Raw genomic sequence first — 19519 nt, 5'->3', positions numbered from 1 at the left:
ATACAAAATACTTTCATCATTTTAGAACTAAGCATCAGGCAGACGTTAAAATTCAATTTCAAATCCACTGATACGTCAGGAAAATCATTTTAAAGAGTAGAATTAAGATTAAAAAGTCAAGTCTAACATTAAAAAACTCATGATGTCTAATATAATCATGATGAGCCTGGCTAATGTTCAGTATAAACAAATCATTCATTTGCAAAATTAAACTTCCCTTTGATTTCCAGGTTAGCTAAGTAAACAGGGCTTCTCTCACTTCAGTCAGGGTGAGATAAAGGTTGAGGTAAAGAAAATTTCTTGTTATTTAGATTTATATTAAACCAACCTATAATATAAATTATATTAGCCAACCTAACTGCAATTTAGCTTTTAATGGTAATAAATATAATATTTGACATTCAGTCTTATAGGAAAAGAAAAGAGAAAAGGCCACGAAACACAGATTTCCAATTAGAAGTCCTTTCTGTCCTCTGACTTGGATATGAGGAATTACCCAATTTTCATAATCAGAGTCTATGAATGGATCCTACTGGTTTTTCACAACAATGACAAGTTAGCGATGCACTAAAAGATAAACGTCTTTGAAGTCCTTTCTTAATACTCTATGCCACCACATATATTGTACAGTTATCATTTGAAACTCCTGCAGACTTCACACTGAACTCTCTATTCTGCTTACCCTGTTTTATTTTTCTCACAGCAGTTATCATTAAGTAGCTAGTGATAAATAAATATAATTTATTATATTCAATAAATATTTGTTGGATGAATAAATAAATGAATTTGTTGAATAAACTAAAGGACTTATGACAACACCATATAGATTAAGTTGATACAGCAATAGGCTTATTTTAAAATTTAATTTAATGAGTATCTGCTTATTCTTACTATGTTAGACTTGCTGGGCAAAGAAAAAGATAACATAAGGTACAGTACTTGCCTCACCGGAGAGACAACATACACAAACATTAATATAAAAGTTGAACTTGGTGCCAAAGTAAAGACAATAAGTATCAGAGGAATTCACAACAGGGACTAAGCCCATGAAAATCCGAATAGGAAAAGAGAAAGTACTGCTTGAGCTCTGGAACATAAAGGATTTATTGAATCAACATTTAATGAGCACCAAGTTATGACAGCCAGTCCTCTAGAAACTACAGATAAGCACTGTAGGAAACAGATGGTCTCTGCCCATCAGACTCATGTGAGGCATAGGGGAAGGAGGAGATGGACAGTAAATAAATGTATCTCAGGTAATAAGAAGTGCTGTAGTAAGTACAGTTGATCCTTTGAAAAACACAGGTTTGAACTGCATCCCCTTATATGCTGATTTTTTTCAATATATATGCTTGTACTACAGTACTACAAGATCGGAGGTGGTTGACTCCTCAGATGCCGAATCGTGGATAAGGAGGGCCAAAGGAAAAGTTACACAAAAATTTGCCTGTGGGGAGGGTGGGCACCCAACCCATTGTTCAAGGGTAAACAGTAATAAATTGTAAGTGTGTTTGTTATTTTTTTTTAAGGCAGGATAAGAGGGACACAGAGTGACAGGCAAAGGGTGTTACTTTAGATGGGATATTCAGGGAAGGTCTCTCTGAAGAGGTAAGATGTGGGCAGAATTCTGAACAAAATGAGGGAGTGAGCCATTTACATATGATCAGTTTGTCAATTTCTACCAAAAAAAGCCAGCTGGGATCTTGATAGAGACTGTGTTGAATCTGATCAATTTAGGGAGACTCCCATCTTAACAAATTAAGTCTTCTGATCCATGAACGTGAGATGTCCTTCCATTTATTTAGATCTTTTTAAATTTCTTTCCTCAATGTCCTATAGTTTTTAGGGTACAAGTTTTGCACATATTCCTGAGTATTTTCTTATTTTTGATGCTACTGTAAATGCAACTGTTTTCTTAAATTTATTTTTGGATTATTTATTCCTAGAGTTTAGAAATAAAATTGAGCTTTGCATATTGCTCTTCTATCCTTCAACTATGCTGAACTTATTATTTTTTTATTTTTTATTTTTTTGTAGTACGCAGGCCACTGTTGTGGCCTCTCCCGTTGTGGAGCACAGGCTCCAGACGCGCAGGCTCAGCAGCCATGGCTCACAGGCCCAGCCGCTCCACGGCATGTGGGATCTTCCCAGACCTGGACATGAATCCGTGTCCCCTGCATCGGCAGGCGGACTCTCAACCACCGCGCCACCAGGGAAGCCCCTGAACTTATTATTTTTAAAAGGTTTTTTTGTGTGTGGATTCCTTAGGATTTTCTATATACAAGGTTATGTTATCTTCAAATAGAGACAGTTTTACCTCTTCCTTTCCAATCTGTATGCCTTTTATGTGTATAGTTATTCTTTACACATTATACAAATTGTATCAACACTCTTTTATATCCAATATTTGATAAAAACATTAAAAAAGTGGTAAAACCAATGTACACTTAACATTTAGAGTTTTTCATTAGCAAGACCAAAAAGATCAAAGGCAAACTTTCTGTTGGATAATCCAATGGAGATGATATGTCTACTCCAAAAGAGAAAACTAATTAACATTAGTTTTACCAGGGACATTTCTTTGAATTGGCCTGTAAAAAAAAAAAGTACCCACTCCAATGATTTGTTATAAGCAAAGCTATGACATAATTTTTTAAAAAAATTTAAGGATCTCACTGCTAATCATTATGAGGACAAACAAAAACTAATAAACATAAAATAAAAGCACAGTAACATAATAGTAAATACAAGTAAGCTGAAAGATTGATTCTTGCTTTCTTCACCCTAATTAGAGCTCCCCGTGAAATCACCTTTTGAATTTTGTGTGGCAAACCTTAAAAATGTTTATCAACAGCAAAGACTCTAAAATCACTTTTTAAAGTTTGTGATAGTCTCATCAAGTATCAACTATTACTAGAAACATGAAAGACCTGGAAAGATAATTCAGATGGCCTCATTTGAATACTACTTTCCTATCAATGTTTAGTGGCTATGTGATCCTGGGTAAGTACTTAAAAACGTTTTAGCTCCTGTTAGCTCAGCTGTAAAAAGAGGATCAAAATTACCCCAGAGTACTACTACAATTAGACGAGATAATATGGGCGAGATACCCAGTACATATTTTTAGGCACTCAGTTAAGCTGGCCATCCCTCTCCCCTACTACAATCATCTTTACAACTAATTAGTGCTATCACTAATAATTACAATAGCAAACATTTCTGAGCACTTACTATGTGCCAGGGATTGTTCTAAGCACTTTATGTACAGACAGTCTTCACTCTGCATGACAGGGCAAGATCAAGATCATAAAAATGACCAAGCAAGTAGAAACTGTGCGAAGTGGTTAATGGGAAAAACTGATTATTCCATTACCTTCAAAAATTCTTGTCAAAACTTTAAAAAACTCTTTCCTTGCTTATGTTGTTTAGTTAGCCTTCACTATGTTCTTCTGGCTCAGATCTAGAGTCTCTCAAACCGTGGCAGTGTCAACATGCCTGTGGGCCAGTTATTTCTTCCACAACTCCGTTTAGGTTTATTTTTCTTTTCGCCACACTGCGGGGCACATGGATCTTAGTTCCCCTACCAGGGATTAAACCCACGCCCCTGCAGTGGAATTTTGAAGTCCTAACCACTGGACCGCCAGCCAGGGAAGTCCCATTTAGGTTTTGTTGGGGTATTTTTTTTAAAAATAAATGTATTTATTTTTGGCTTCGTTGGGTCTTCGCTGCTGTGCGCGGGCTTTCTCTAGTTGCAGCGAGCGGGGGCTACTCTTCGTTGCCGAGCGTGAGCTTCTCATTGTGGTCACTTCTCTTGTTACAGAGCACGGGCTCTAGGCGCACGGGCTTCAGTAGTTGCGGCACATGGGCTCAGTAGTTGTGGCTTCTGGGCTCTAGAGCACGGGCTCAGTAGTTGTGGCTTCTGGGCTCTAGAGCACAGGCTCAGCAGTTGTAGCACATGGGTTTAGTTGCTCCTCGGCATGTGGGATCTTCCTGGACCAAGGCTCAAACCCGTGTCCCCTGCTTTGGCAAGCGGATCCTTAACCACTGTGCCCCCAAGGAAGTTCCCCATTTAGGTATTTTTTTGCGGGGGGCGCTGAGTTTGGTCTTCGTTGCTGCATGCGGGCTTTCTCTAGTTGAAGTCAGCAGGGGCTACTTTTCGTTGAGGTGCACGGGCTTTTCACTGTGGTGGTTTCTCTTGTTGTAGAGCATGGGCTCTAGGCGCACGGGCTTCAGTAGTTGTGGCTCGCTGGCTCTAGAGCACAGGCTCAGTAGTTGTGGCGCACGGGCTTAGCTGTTCCACGGCATGTGGGATCTTCCCAGACCAGGGCTCGAACCCGTGTCCCCTGCATTGGCAGGTGGATTCTTAACCACTGCGACACCAGGGAAGCCCCCCCACCCCCGTTTAGGTTTGGTCTGAATTTATGTTATCACTTTTCATTTCTTGCTGCACTTCTACCTTTGTTTACCCACTCCCTTTTGATTATCCACTTCTGTAAAGTGCCACATGGGTTTACGACCAGGAGACAAGGTGATAACAGAACCACATGATTTGCTGTCTGTGTATGAAATGAATAACAGATACAGTGACCAGTCACCAAGAGACTTTGAAAGTCATGTGATTACTCAATAATCATGATATGCATCGTCATTCACATGGTGATTTTTGAACTTAAGTGCTAGCAGTGAAGTTTATACAACTACAGTTAATACACTGTGGTGAAAGAAATCTGAGCTGTGTTGTTCGGGACAGATATTATTTAATTAACCAAAATTAATGCATTTTGGAACTATACAAAGCAAGAACTGCCTAATATTATCTCATTTAGTAGTACTATCACTACTATTTTACAGATGAGAAAACAGGAACACAGAAATAGGACCAAGCTTCAAGACACACTATTAACTGTAATGTATAGTAAATGTAAACAGACACAAGCAATTTGTTAGAGACTCAATTTATTTTAGCTAGTATGTTTTCTTAAAAAAATTATTTAAAAAATATCTTTTAAAAATCATTGCAGAATCTGCTCACTAGTTTAAACACACTAATGCAAATATATTCTCAACTTGTAATTTCCTACTGGCACAAAACAGAAAACAACTTTCATTCCATTTCACTTATTTCCTAATGTCACGTAAAACCTCTTGTCACAGGACAATATCCTTTTCATCTGTGTATTGTTTTGGAGAGCACTTAGAATTAAAAAGACAACACTCTTTACACTCAGTTTTATTTACTTCTTATTTTTAAACCAAATCTCTGAGTCTGTTCATTTTGCTAAATAAATGATCTTTACCATCCCAGTTTATTTTTTAATATACTAATGTACTAAATCAATGGTTTCCAGTTTTAAATACTACTGACACTTTTATTCATATTTACATAAAACCAGATAATTTTTTCTCTCTAAAAGACAAATACATCACTTACAAAATAAATAATGTCAAAGCACCAAGATATTTCTTAAACTCTGTGAGTTTGGTTATTAAGGTCAATTATTTATAGAGTGGTTTCCCTGGATATTGCTTTGCTCCAAGTCTTGACAGCTTTTTAGCTCTCCTTAAGGAAAAAAGTATCAAAGACAGCTCTCTCAAAATATGAGGGTGAAAAACCATAAACAACATACAAATGGCACAGAGGTCCAGGAGAGTTTGCTGTATTCTTAGAACTTAACTGAAAGAACATTATTCATTTGAATCATCTGTCCTGTCACAAAATATTGTGTGAATTCCCAGAAAAGAGATATAGTAGTAGTAGCTGGGAAGAGGGGAGCGAGTAACAGGTTAAATAGGGAATTTGACGGATACCTCTCATTCCCTAAGTTTTTAAGAAGTTAAGGGATGCTTCCATCTTGTCATGCATGGCCTCTGGAAGAAACAACTTCTAGCTGTCTGAGGATATTACATTTCACTCAAACCTCTCCCAATGGTCTCCCAAGGGTCCTTTACTCAACAAACAAAAGTTCTTCTAGAAAAAAACCTCGTGTCCTTTATGTAAAACAGCTGTAAAATCTGAAAAACACTAAGGCCTTCCCTTGCTTAAACTCTTACTAGCAGAAGGAGCCTCACCAAAAGTGGTACAAATAGATCCATTCAGATTGTGAACAGAATTATCATTTTGATAGTGGTCTGGCAGTTAAGTTGCTGCAACACAAAATGATATGCGCTATGAGTGGAATGCATGACTTGTAAGAAAACAGTATTTTATGAGCTTGTTGACTGCTTTCTGTAAAATACACATTCTCTAAGTAATATAATTTAGCCTCATAGTTCACAAAAACTTTAAAATGTATCTTTACATAACCCTTAAACTTTTAGTGTCTCAGTTGTAAGGTTGTGCCTAGCTTAGTAACTTTTAAAATATATGTTACTGCATTTACTCCTATAGTTTCCAGAATATATTTGAGAGACAATGAGCCCATTTATAACCAACAATGTAAAATCCCTAGTTTGCATTTTTATGTCGCTCACATTCAACTCAACGTTTAAGACTTTGCAAAGTCATGCTTAACAATTGCACAATAAAATGGAATAAACCTGAAGTTAATTTTCTATTCAAGCTACTAGGATAATACTGGAGTATTTAACAGTTTTTAAAAATAAATCTTCAAACAATTAAAATAAAATATAATGCTTTTGGCAAAAAAGTTTCATGTATAGTTTAAGTTCTTTTCAGAGGATACAAGATAATACTTGTAGTTACAGCTTCCATAAAGCTGTGAAGGGATGTTCATTTTCAACCAAAATAACTTGCTTCCATTTGCATATTTTAACAGAGGTAAGAATAAGAATGAGGTTAAAGATGTAACTTTATAATTTAGCATAGTAATCTACTTTTGAACTGAAGTTACAGCAAAATTAACAATTAAAGAACACCAAATGTTCAGCAAATCTGCTTTAAAATACACATGCTTTGGGGATTCCCTGGTGGCGCAGTGGTTAAGAATCCCGTCTGTCAATTCAGGGGACACGGGTTTGAGTCCTGGTCCGGGAAGATCCCACATGCCGCGGAGCAACTAAGCCCGTGCGCCACAACTACTGAGCCTGTGCTCTAGAGCCTGCGTGTCACAACTACTGAGGCCCGTGTGCCTAGAGCCCATGCTCCACAAGAGAAGCCACTGCAATGAGAAGCCCGCCTACCGCAATGAAGAGTAGCCCCCACTTGCTGCAACTAAAAGAAAGCCCGTGCGCAGCAATGAGGACCCAACGCAGCCAAAAATAAAATAAATTAATTAATTTTAAAAAATACACATGCTCAGTAAGATGCACAACACTACAGTATATAAGTAGAACTAGAGATTTTAAGCTCGGTGCTTTGTGACCACCTAGAGGGGTGGGATAGGGAGGGTGAGAGGGAGACACAAGAGGGAGGAGATATGGGGATATATGTATAGCTGATTCACTTTGTTATAAAGCAGAAACTAACACAGCACTGTAAAGCAATTATATTCCAATAAAGATGTTAAAAAAATTAGAGATTTATTAATGAATTCTCCCCTTTTACTCAGAGAGAGGAGGAGAAATCTTTTAAAAATGAGGAATTCGCAAAGCATGCATTGTAACCACCAACAATCTGTAAGGATTCTCCAAGTATTCCACAAACTACACGAACTCTCTTCTCCCTAGTTTCCTTACACTATATTTTCCCAGTTTTCCTCCTATCTGCATATTTAAAAATTGCTTTGTGTTCTTTCCTGGCTCTAGTTTCCCTCCAAGAGCAAAGTCCGAAGTCTTACTTCCCTTCTTCCCATGGTGACCTGAAGAATCTGTCTCCCTTGTCTTTAGTCTTGTCAGCCCTGAAATTCATTCTTTGTACAGTAGGCAGAGACAACTTTCTAAAATGCGAATGTGATGAGGCACTTCAGTTTTTACTCATTTTAGTGGTCCTCCATTGCTTTTTAGGTAAAGTCCAAACTCCTCCACACGGTTTTGAGGTTTTACAGGACCTCGTCCCTACTTACTCTCCAACCTCATTTCTCACACATCTGCCCCCACGTTCCCCACTCCAACAATAACGAATTTTCAATTCTACGGTCTCGCAACTTTTTCAGGTCTTTCTAGTTGCCTCTGATGGGACCATTCTTTACTCTTCTTCATCGGGTTGGCTCATCCTTTAGATTCAGCTTGGATAGCATTTCCTCAGGTAATCTTCCCATACTTGTTCGTACCCGTTATCAGCCCATGCTATACTGGGCTTAGCATATCACTTCTCACACAGCATTGACATTATTTGTCTACATTCTCTCTCCTGAAGACGGTAAGCTCCCTAAGACCATCTATTTTGTTCCTCTTTGGTACTCCTAGTATTTAGCAGATATAATACTAATACTTCATTTAATTTTCTCAATTTAAACACCTTATCTCATTCTTCAAAATGGATAAAACCTTCCACAGCATCTACATAATATAATTTTAAAAGAAACAAATTGAAAATTTTATGTTAAATATTCTATAAACTTTGGTAATTTAAAACCCCCTTTTGTTGTTTTAACAGTTAGCTGCTTATAAGGAGTATCTGCCAGAAGCAAAGCTGTTATTCAACAGACCTCCACATTCCTAATTCTGCTGTAAACATACTGCAACATCCTTAACCTCCTCACAGTGTCCTCTCTGACACTCTACAATTATCTTGAGTCAAAGTGGACTATTCTCCAACATTGTTTATCAAGCAGGTAGAGGGAGGGTCAGCATTTTCTCAGCTCTCCACTTCCTAACTACCAGTTCTCAAACTTTGGTTTGGGTAAGAATCACCTGAGAAAACTACTAAAAATGCAGGTTCTTCTTAGTTGCCTGTTGTAATTCTGGTTAAGTTGAAGTGTGGAGCCCAGGAGTCAGAATTTCAAACAAGTTAAGTGAGGTGACTCTGATGTAGGTAACCCTCTGTCTACACTCTGAGGAACTCTGCTGTAGTGTGCAGTGCTGACTCCCACCTCACTGCCCTTGCGAGCCGCCCCACCCACTGACCCTCCATCACCCACCTTCTTTCCGGTCAGTCCCCTCAATAATGAGGGCTTTGGCATATCCAGGTCTTCTGCTCTATCCCCAACTTTTACCATTATCCTGGGTGTTGCCAACGTTTTGGGGACGCTTTCAGGGAATGACTCTATGTTCAGTTTGCAATTACTTCCAAAGTGATATGTAAGGTGTCTAAGCTGAGTTTTACAGCTCATCAAAAACATACTCCACTAATGGCACGGTATGTAGTCTATTGCTTTATTTTTTTTTAATACAAACTGTGAAATACTTAAAATGAAATAAAATCTATTGCATGAGCCTGCCTACCTATGTTGATGCAGAATGATGGGTTGTAGTAATAACCATCTGTAAAGATGTATGATTTCTTCCCCCTCAGTATGCTTGTAGGAAGCCTAAGGTTGGTAGTTTCATTCAGATTTGGTGATCTGTAGCTGGACAAGAGGCCAAGAGTGTGACGGCAGATAAAAGATATATTCAACTAATACAGTAGATCCCAACCTACACTTTAGTCTCAGATTTCATTAACTTCTTCATCTCTAATGGCTTTCACCTTTCACGCCCAATTCTACTTAAGCAACTGGAACTCCCATGGCCACTCTTTGGATCTTGTCACTGCTCAGGAAGCAACACTTCTGGAATCTTAAATCTAATAACTTATTTTATGATCACAATCTCCTCCCATATCTGTTACTCTAGTTGATCAAGACAGCAAATCTCCTGACTTACCTACTTTCATTTTATCAACACACACACACACACACACACACACACACAATCTCAATCTCATTTCTCTCTCTCTCTCTCTCTCCAGTTCCCTCTCATTTACTCAACAAACATTTAACAAGAACTTAGAGCATCACTATCTTCTGGCAGTTTACTGTCTATTCTCTTGGTTCCACCCCAACCCCTGCATCTTAGACTAAAGTCTAGATTCTAAGTAGTACTGAAGTTAAGATGTACCAATTTGCATCAAGGAAATGCTGAACTCATTCAAAGACTATCACTATGGAAATGTTTGTATATAACTACATTCAAAACAATTTCTCCTAAATAGTAAAACACTTATCCATGATAGCATTTGTTTATAAAGGTGCAATCTAAAAATTATAATTAAGACACATATGGCTTCGGCTTTTCATTAAAAATTATACTTATTCACAATTTTCAACAGGAATATGAATCCAGAGTTAATTTAATAGATGTATATATAATAAACATATATTTTAAAACTTAATTTGTGGTAATAGTACTAAGAATATATTCTATACTTAAAAAAAGTAAATATTAAAATGAATTTAGATTTGCATGGATTAAACAACCCCTGAAAAACATTTGCCATACTTTTAAAAGGATCTAAGATATACATCTGGTAAAAAAAACTGGCCTTAGGAAAAAGCCCTCATCAAATCAATGCTGCCGGGCTTCCCTGGTGGCGCAGTGGTTGAGAGTCCGCCTGCCGATGCAGGGGACGCGAGTGCGTGCCCCGGTCCGGGAGGATCCCACATGCCGCGGAGCCGCTGGGCCCGTGAGCCATGGCCACTGAGCCTGCGCGTCCGGAGCCTGTGCTCCGCAACGGGAGAGGCCACAACAGTTGAGAGGCCCGTGTACCGCAAAAAAAAAAAAAAAAAATCAATGCTGCCAATGACAGAGCTACTAAATTTTTCAGACAATGCAGAAGCATTATATTGTATCACCATATAGTATGGGGAAAAACTGTCATCAGATGCTACTCAAACTCTAGGATAGGATGGCTGAAGTAGAAATTATGTTAAATTTAAGTCATACTGAAACTCATTCTTTCACTGAACTACTGTGAACCATAAGCTGTGCAGTGCACACATACCATCTCCGCCATAAACAGAGTGATTCCAAGCTCTTGGGAAAAGCAGATAAATAAATGGACAGTTACGACATTAAGGTGAGGAGAGGAAATATGTTCTAAAAAGGGTTCTTATAATTTCTATTCTTATATTCTTTCCCAAGTCTTCTTTAGACTGCTAAAGTATGTTATCCAGACTAATAAGTACAGGGGAATGGAGAAACTACTTAGTTTAACAAAAGAATTAAAGAGTAAAAGAAAAATAACAATAAAAACTTCCAAAACAATAAAACTTCCAACAGCTACAACAGTGATGACCATGATGCATGTGGAAAATTAAGGACAAAAGATGTGTCAACTCTAAGAGTATAATATCTCTTCCTGTTGTTCCATGGAAGTCTAGAAACTGTGTTCCTAGTCCTGGTTCTAACATTTGTTCATTCATTCACTAAACATTTAATGAAAGCCTGATTATCTATTATGTGCCAGCAATGCTGCCAGGCCCTGGAGATAAGGTAAATGAATGAGCATTCTTGCCCACACTGTACTTACGGTCAATCACATAAGCTTTTGGTACAGCGAGTTAATATGGGTAATTCCATCACAACCTCAGGGTCCCTTTTCCTCAGTTGTAAAATAAAGTAGTGAGACACAGGGATCTTCAAGGTATTCCTACTGGATTAAAATCCTGTGATTTAACTCAAAACTTGTAGATCAGGAGTATTTAAAACACAGGGAACCTAAGGATCCACCTGCAAGGTTCAAGGGATCCTAAACTCCTTCAAATTGAACACAAGATTTGGTAGCTTCGTGTATATATAGGTTTTTCTAGAGAAAATGTCTATAGGTGGAAAAACCTAAATTATGAATTTTAGTTTTGGGCCTACCACAGGAAAAGTTTTATTTTAGCTATATTTACTAAGGTAATTTCTCTAAATCTGCCAAATATAACTTAATTCACAAGAAGTTTCAACTTAATTCACAAGGAGCTAATATTCACTTCTTTAACTCATGGTACAAATTGCACATTTCTAACCTAATATTTTGACCAGCACTATAACAGAATAAATTATAAATAATATGCAGTTCATAAGTAAAAGAGTAATTTGTATTCTTTAGAGATTAAACTTTACTACTCTATAAAAAATAACAATTACTTTTTATTTAGAAGCAAAAATATTTTTGCTGTAAAGAACTGAGATAATACTAAGATTATTATCCTATCCTCTCTATGTATAGCTGTTGCCCCTCATCTTAATAATAAAAGTAACAAACCTTGAAACATTAACACATGTTAAGCTGCTGCCAGGGAATTTCTAGGACAAATTCTCCCAGTACATTCTCTATTTCAATGTGAATATTGAGTTAAAGTCCACCAGAGCCTCTCGTAGTAGGAGACTAAGAAGGGAAATCAAATGAAAAATGAAACATCGGCAGTGAGACACACAAAGGAGAACACAATCATTTACAATTTCACTGCCTGGGCCACAGTGACGCCAACTGGCCAGAAAAGTTATGACAACTTAATAAGCCATCATCTTAATTTCATACAAGACTTTATACCTTTTAAAATGCATTAGGCAGTATGCATTAAATAAAAGCCATTATATGATTTTATTTCATTTTTTCAATATTTTTTATTGAATATAGTTGATTTACAATGTTGTGTATTGTATGATTTTAAACATCAAAATGTATAAAAGATGTATATTAGTAAAATACCCTTAGTTATGAGCTAGTTTCTCATGAAATCTCTTTATTAGTCTATATAATGCTAAGCAGAGCAGTACATTATTCACAATTTCCTTATGAACTTTTATCTATATTAAAAGAGAAATATGAATATGACGTTAAATACAATTTCCCTTTTATTGCTCAGGAAAATAAAGGAGTATGCCAAAATGTAGGTAAATATATGCCTAACAGATCTTGAGTGTAATTTGTTTAAAACAGTCAAAAGATGCTTTTGAAATACTGTTTTCACTCATAGTAAAAGGGATCACATAGCCAAGTTTTATTTTAAAGAATATTAAATATGTAAGAAACTCTTACATATTTATATATATGATATATATTGTATATATTGTATATATATTGTATATTGTATATATATATTGTATATATTTCAAGTATCTTGAAAAGATACTTCAATATATATATGATATATATTGTTCATAAGAGCAGCTACAAAGAGAAACAAGTTTTATGGTGTTGAATTTCTTTAGGGAGGTAAAGTGGGGTGTACTGTTTGAAGTGGATTATTGCTTCTAAGGAGTCTTGCCTACTGGTAAAGTTCACATCCAATAAGAGGAGAGCTCCAGAACATCATTTCCTTTTTTCCTTCTTTACCCCTCAATAGAAAATGAAATAACATTATAGCGGAATCTCCAAAAAGAGAACTAAACATTAAATAAGAAGTAAACTTACAAAGCAGCAAGTTAACTGGCTTTGACTGCATAAGCAAAGAACTTATATATAACAATTTAATTCACTTCACTCTAATAAGACTCTATTCTAAAGTTAAAATTTGAAAGGATTAAAAAAAACTTTTCAGTACTACTCAAAGGCAATAAAGGTTCTTAACTAAAACTCATGAATAGGTTTAAGGTACAAAGCAACCCTGCAGAAGAATGAAGCTGGCGGAATTAACTACCAGGTATCACGGTTGAAGCTAGTATTGCTCCAGACTTAATTACTCTAATAAGTAGGTAAGATAGTGTGGTATTATTGCAAGGATAGACAAAAAGACCAAGAAATAAAACAGCCCCGCAGCAGAGCCACACATCTACGATCACCTGATTAACAGCAACGGCCCCTATGTGGGAAAGGATAGTCTTTTCAACAAATGATGAAAATCACATGCATATGAGAAAAGAAAATGAAACTTGACCCCTACATCATGCCATACACAAAATTCAAGATGAATCACAGACCTATGTGTAAGAAGTAAAACAGTAAAACTTTTAGAAGAGGATAGAGTATCTTCATGATACTGGGATAGGCAAAGATTTCTTAGAAGGGTCACAAAAATCATTAAAGGGAAAGAAACACTAATAAATTGGACTTCATTAAAATTAACTTTTGCTCATCTAAAGATACCATTAATAGAGTACAAAAGCAAGTTACAGACTGGAGGTAAACATCTGCAATACACACATCCATACAAATGACTTATACTCAGAACATATAAAGAACTCCTACAAATGAATTAGAAAAAGGCATATACTTAATAGAAAAATGGGCAAAGCACTTGAAAAGATACTTCATAAAAGATAATATTCAAATAGTCAATAATAATAATCTGAAAATACGCTCAACATCATTAGTCATCAGGGAGATGCATGTTAAAACCACAATAAGATAACCATTATGATTCCACCAGAATGGCTAAAATTTAAAAGTATGACAATACCAAAAATTGGTAATGATGTGGAATAACTACAATACTTATTCACTGCTGTCAGGATTGTCAGCTGGTTTGATCACTCGGCAAACTAGGTGACAATATCTACCAAACCCAAACATCACCATGACTTGGCAATTTCACTCAGGGTATACACTCAACAGAAATAGGTGATTACGTACACCAAAAGACCTGTATAAGAATGGTCACAGCAGCTTTATTCATAATTGGCACAGGCTGGAAACAACCTAGGTATCCAAACTGAAGAATGGATATACAAATCGTGGTGTATTGACACAATGGAAAACTATATTACAATGAAAAAGAATTAAATACTGCCAAAGCAACAACAACAATATTATAGACATAATGTTGAGTGAAAGCCAGTCAGAAAAGAGTACACACTGTATGATTCCATTTATATGCAGTTCAGGAAGAGTCAAAAGCAATCAATGACAACAGAATTATAGCAGTAATTATCCTGGAAGGGAGGGAGGTATATTGCTTACAAGAGGGCAAGAGGGAGCTAGGTAAGGCAGGACCTCGAAATGTTCTACTTCTTGATGTGGGTAGTGGTTCTGTTGAGCTTTACACTTAACATTTGTGCTTTTTACTATGTATAGCTATAGCTCAAAAAAAAAAAAAAAAAAGAACAGGCAAATCCCCAAAATAATGCAGCATTTTGTATGTGTTGCATTTTTCTCAAAGGTTTCATTACACTATTAGAGTATCAACTCCCTGGTGGCAGGTATTTCTGTCATTTTTGTTGTGATGATATCCCCAATGCCTGGTATACAACAGACACTCAATAAATGTTTGCAGAATAAATTCACAAAAAGGAACTGTTACCAAAAATAAGATGAAGCAATCATTAACTAAAATCCTGGTATAACAAATTATTTGAATTAATAGAAGTTTATAAAGTAATTGGTAGACTGTCTAATGATGGTAACTTGAGTCTCCTTAATATCCAAGTGTGTCTTAGTGTTTTCAAATACCAGAAAGTGAAAATTTCCTTTGAGTGTTCAGAATTTAAGTCTTTCTTCTGTCAGTCACCGTATATTGGGCCATGGATGCCTAGAAACCGAGTTAAAACACTTGCAATTAAAATAAACATATCCCAAGCTTGAAAACATTTGTTTCTTCCAAAGGACTACTGAGACAAAAATAAGTGAAATTCAGTGGAATTTTCTAAAACTCCATTAAAATGATCTATCTAAAACAGTAGTTTTCAACCAGAGGCAAGTTTTTCCCTACCCTTGACATTTGGCAACATCTGGAAACATTTTTGCTTGTCACAACTGGAGGGTGCTACTGGCATCTACTAGGAGGAGGCCAGGGATCCAGCTAACCACCTTACATGCACAGGCCAACCCTCCACTAAGGAATTTACCTGGCCCAAAATGTAGATAATGCTGAGAATGAGAAATCCTGATCTAAAATATCACCTTCTGTTAAACTAAAATAAAGAATTTTATTCTTAAAACATATGAAGTAAAAAGAGTCCTATTTAAGCTGTAAAATAATTCAAGTATCTTTCAACCAATACCTTTTCAAGAATATGAAACTATATTTTTAAAGTTATTTAAAGTTGTACACATGTATCAAATGTCATAAAAAGGGATGTTTAATTCAAGTATCTCCAGAAATGATAACCATCATTATCATTTCTAGGACTATATTAGGCATATAACTTATTTTAATCTCATTTAATATTAATATCCCCATGAAAATAAGATCTCATTTAGAGAGATTAGAAAACCACAACTAGAAGAGATTAAGTAAATATCTGCCCAAGGTTACACTGCTAGGAATAGCACAGCTGAAATTTGAACCCACATTATCTCTAAACCCATGATGCTTCCATTAAAATGCATTAAATGTCAATTTCAAATCCAGAGCAGATCAAAACACACCCCGAGTTTCATTTTCCACTGAGTCAAATATGCCATTTTAGAAAGTAACGGCCAAGTCAAGAGAAGCCTACTTAGGAATTATGTACTACGGAATTATGTACTAAGAAAAGCGATAAGATAGTACCAGTTTTTTAAAGGATGATCTATAGTTAATATTTTTTCTTATCACAAGTAAAATGAAGTCATTTTCTTAAAGTTATATGCCAAAATCATCAGATATACTCTTGTTCTGGTCATGTAATAAAACTGCAGATAGTAACATCAAAGCCTAAATGCTTTACTGGCCTGGAGCTTATTCTTGACAAATCACTAACACGACCCACCTAGTCATCCCTCCATAATAACAGTGGATTCCTGGCATTTCAGCCTATCTAAGAACATATTCCTATATTAAACTCTATTACTTTTGTCTCAGCTTTAAGGGCTTATCATGATTCTCTGTATTAAGAGACAGAAAAGTGTTCTTACCCTATTAAAGCCATGTTCATGAGAGTCATCAACTTCTCCATTACTAGTCACTGGAATTTCTGCTGCTGAATTTTTTGGAGATTCTTGAGCCATAGTAGACTCCTAAAAAAAGGAGGAAAGAAATAGTTATAAATAACACCAAATCATAAAAGGCAAACATTCAAAAGACTATATTCATGTTTATGGCACTTAAAAGCCATCATTATAGCCCTTTTTAAAAATAATTACAACCTACCTAATCCTTATGAAATAAACATGATACTAATATAATAAAAAACACATCTGGCCTTTAAAACTGCATTCAACTTAGATTTCTTGATCGTATTGTAGGTACCAGGGGGCAATATCCTTACCTTGTAAATAGTACAAATGACACAAAAATCAAAAAATGCAAATTATGTCTTAGTATGATTGAAAATAGTTTTGACTTTACAGGCTGCCTGAAAGATTCTTGGATCTACAGACCACACTTTGAAAAACACTGGTATAGACAAATTTAACCAATATTTAGTGAAACTTGTTATGTGCAAGACACTCTACTAGTTCTAGAGAATATTAAAAAAAAAAAAGATGAGATAGGCACTGCTCTGGGGGAAAGTACCACTGCCTCAGTTTGGGAGACTGACTGGACTCTTCAGTAAATACCTAGAACAGTAAGTATCTGCCCCTCTTCCTTTTGGATCCTCTAAAACCAAACCTTTTGGAATAGTTGTAGATCGGATAAATCCTACGGTCTTCCTATGCCACATTTCTATTTCCTGGCAGCTCTAGAAATGTTCTGCTTCCCATAGATCCACATTTATATTACACTTCTACTCCTTATACAAACCTCTTTTTCTTTACCATGACAAACTTTATACATATTAATGTTTCTAATGTCTGACACAAAATTTCATAGACTACCTCTACATCTTTGTATTCCCAGGGCAACAGAATACAAATCTAAGCAAATAAATTAATACATTCCCTTTCAGTAAAGTCAGGTCCTTGAGGACAGAGACAGTCATAGACATCTCTGTATCATTAGAGATTAGCCCAGGGTTCTCAATAAATGTTTACTGAATGGAAAGGATACGAGCTACATCAAAAGTCTGATTTGTAGTTATGAAGGTGTTAAAATGATCATTATGTTCCACCCTCACTCTCTCCCTTGTCCCACCCATTGAGCATATACTCACACATGCGTTACTTCTTATGGATATCACTGCAGTAAAACAAACCAAGGGGAAATGTCGAAATAGCAAAACAAAAAAAGTGAATTACCAAGTATCTCAAAATCAGTGTACTTTAATTATATGGAGACAGTTTTAATAAAAGACTAAAATATCAAACTGAACTTGGTTAAGCCAATGAAAAGAGAACTTTTATAATAAGGCAAAATCCTGTTAATATCACTTAAAACATTTCCCAGAAAACTCAGTTATTTCCTTGCATTCCTAAATATCTTATTAAAAAAATACTGGTTTAAAAAATGCCGTATTTCACAGTTCACCTTACCACAGGCTTGAAACTAGTGAGGGAATTAATAAACTGAACATCTCATGTAAGACTTGAAAATTAAAAAAAAAAATTCAGAGAGAAGATTTCAAAAGTTCAAGAGGGGAAAACAAAAACTTCTCTGCTTTAGATTGGATTCTGGGGGAAGGGTCTTTGAATGCAGTGAGTGAAGGTAGTAAGACTGGACAGAGCTGCAATGCTGTTGTTACATCATAGGCCTTGGCCAATCGTATATGGAGCACTGAAGCTGAGATGGCTCTTTAAAGTTGTTCCAAATTAAGGGAAGGGGGCCAGGCCTTTGTACCCCCGCATCCCTACCCCTGGTTATTAGATGCAGGCTATCCCCTGGATAGGGGTATAATCGTGCACAAGGCAGTACTCTTTGGCAGAGGCAATTCCTGGGGAGACTCAGCTATGAGCCCTCAGCAGGCATCACTCCTGGAAGGACAGCCCTGGTCCTAAAGGAGGTAACTGAGCCCCTCACCATAGCATCCACTATATCTTCCTTATTATTATTCTAAAGCAGTATCTACTTTAAAAGGATTTGAAATGTCTTAAATTATATCTGGTTACTTTTATGCATATATTTACAGACTTTCACTGATCTCTACTAAGACAAACTGTCTCTTTCACAGTCCCCAATTAAGGGGTGGCTCCTGATTGAACCAAAGAAGAACCCCTGACACAAGGCCTCGCAAGCTACAGGTTTCAAGATAAGGCCGGGTTAGAAAACCACTGCCCGACAGAGGAAAGAGGAATTTCCTGAGCTAATCCAGACTCTTTCAGAAGGTTTGAGTTGGGGATGCTGAGTGAATCAGTCAACTAGGGTACTGGGAAGACAAATGAAAGCACAAGAAGAGCAAAGAGTAGAATTATTTTGATGAAAAGTCACAGCTTAAAAATTCACAAACTCTACTTGACAAGTGTTATCAAACTCGTCAGTTTGTTGACAAAGTGTTATCTGTATCTAGATCTTCCTCTGTTTCTAAATTATAACCTTATGAAAATCTTCTGTTTTTTTTATTATGGTAAAAAAGTGTAACGTAAAATCTACCATCTTAACCATTTCTAAATGTATAGTTCAGTAGTGTTATGTATAGTATTCTCAATGCTGTGCAATCTCCAGAACTTCTTCATCTTGCAAAACTGAAACTCTACACCCATTAAACAACTCTCCATTCCCCTCCCCCACTCCCCCAGAGCCCTTGGCAAGCATCATTCTACTTTTTATTTCTATGAATTTGACTGTTCTGAATACCTCATACCAATGGAATCATATAGTATTTGACTTTTTATGACTGGCTTATCTCACTTTACATAATGTCCTCAAGATTCATCCATGTTGGACATATGTCAAAAGTTCCTTTTTTTTTTTTTTTTGCGGTACGCGGGCCTCCCACTGCCGTGGCCTCTCCCGCCGCGGAGCACAGGCTCTAGACG

General features: G+C 36.4%; 1 protein-coding gene across 7 annotated transcripts in view; it reads right to left on the bottom strand.

Annotated features, from left to right (window-relative positions):
• The window catches only part of ARFIP1 (ADP ribosylation factor interacting protein 1), a 130071-nt gene that overhangs the window by 64309 nt on the left and 46243 nt on the right, over window positions 1-19519 (bottom strand). For 4 of the 7 annotated variants that reach the window (XM_065877101.1, XM_065877106.1, XM_065877104.1 and 1 more), the window contains exon 1: window positions 16583-16675. In XM_065877101.1, coding sequence (XP_065733173.1) covers window positions 16583-16675 — 93 coding nt within the window. Of the gene's footprint in view, window positions 1-12133; window positions 12137-16582; window positions 16685-19519 lie in introns of those variants that run through there. The other 3 variants (XM_065877102.1, XM_065877103.1, XM_065877105.1) reach the window with 2 other exon arrangements.

This window comes from Phocoena phocoena, chromosome 5, assembly GCF_963924675.1.
Source record: "Phocoena phocoena chromosome 5, mPhoPho1.1, whole genome shotgun sequence".
NCBI classification, from domain to species: domain Eukaryota; kingdom Metazoa; phylum Chordata; class Mammalia; order Artiodactyla; family Phocoenidae; genus Phocoena; species Phocoena phocoena.
The sequence above is the reverse complement of the archived record's forward strand: the minus strand, read 5'-3'. Positions and strand labels throughout refer to the sequence as shown.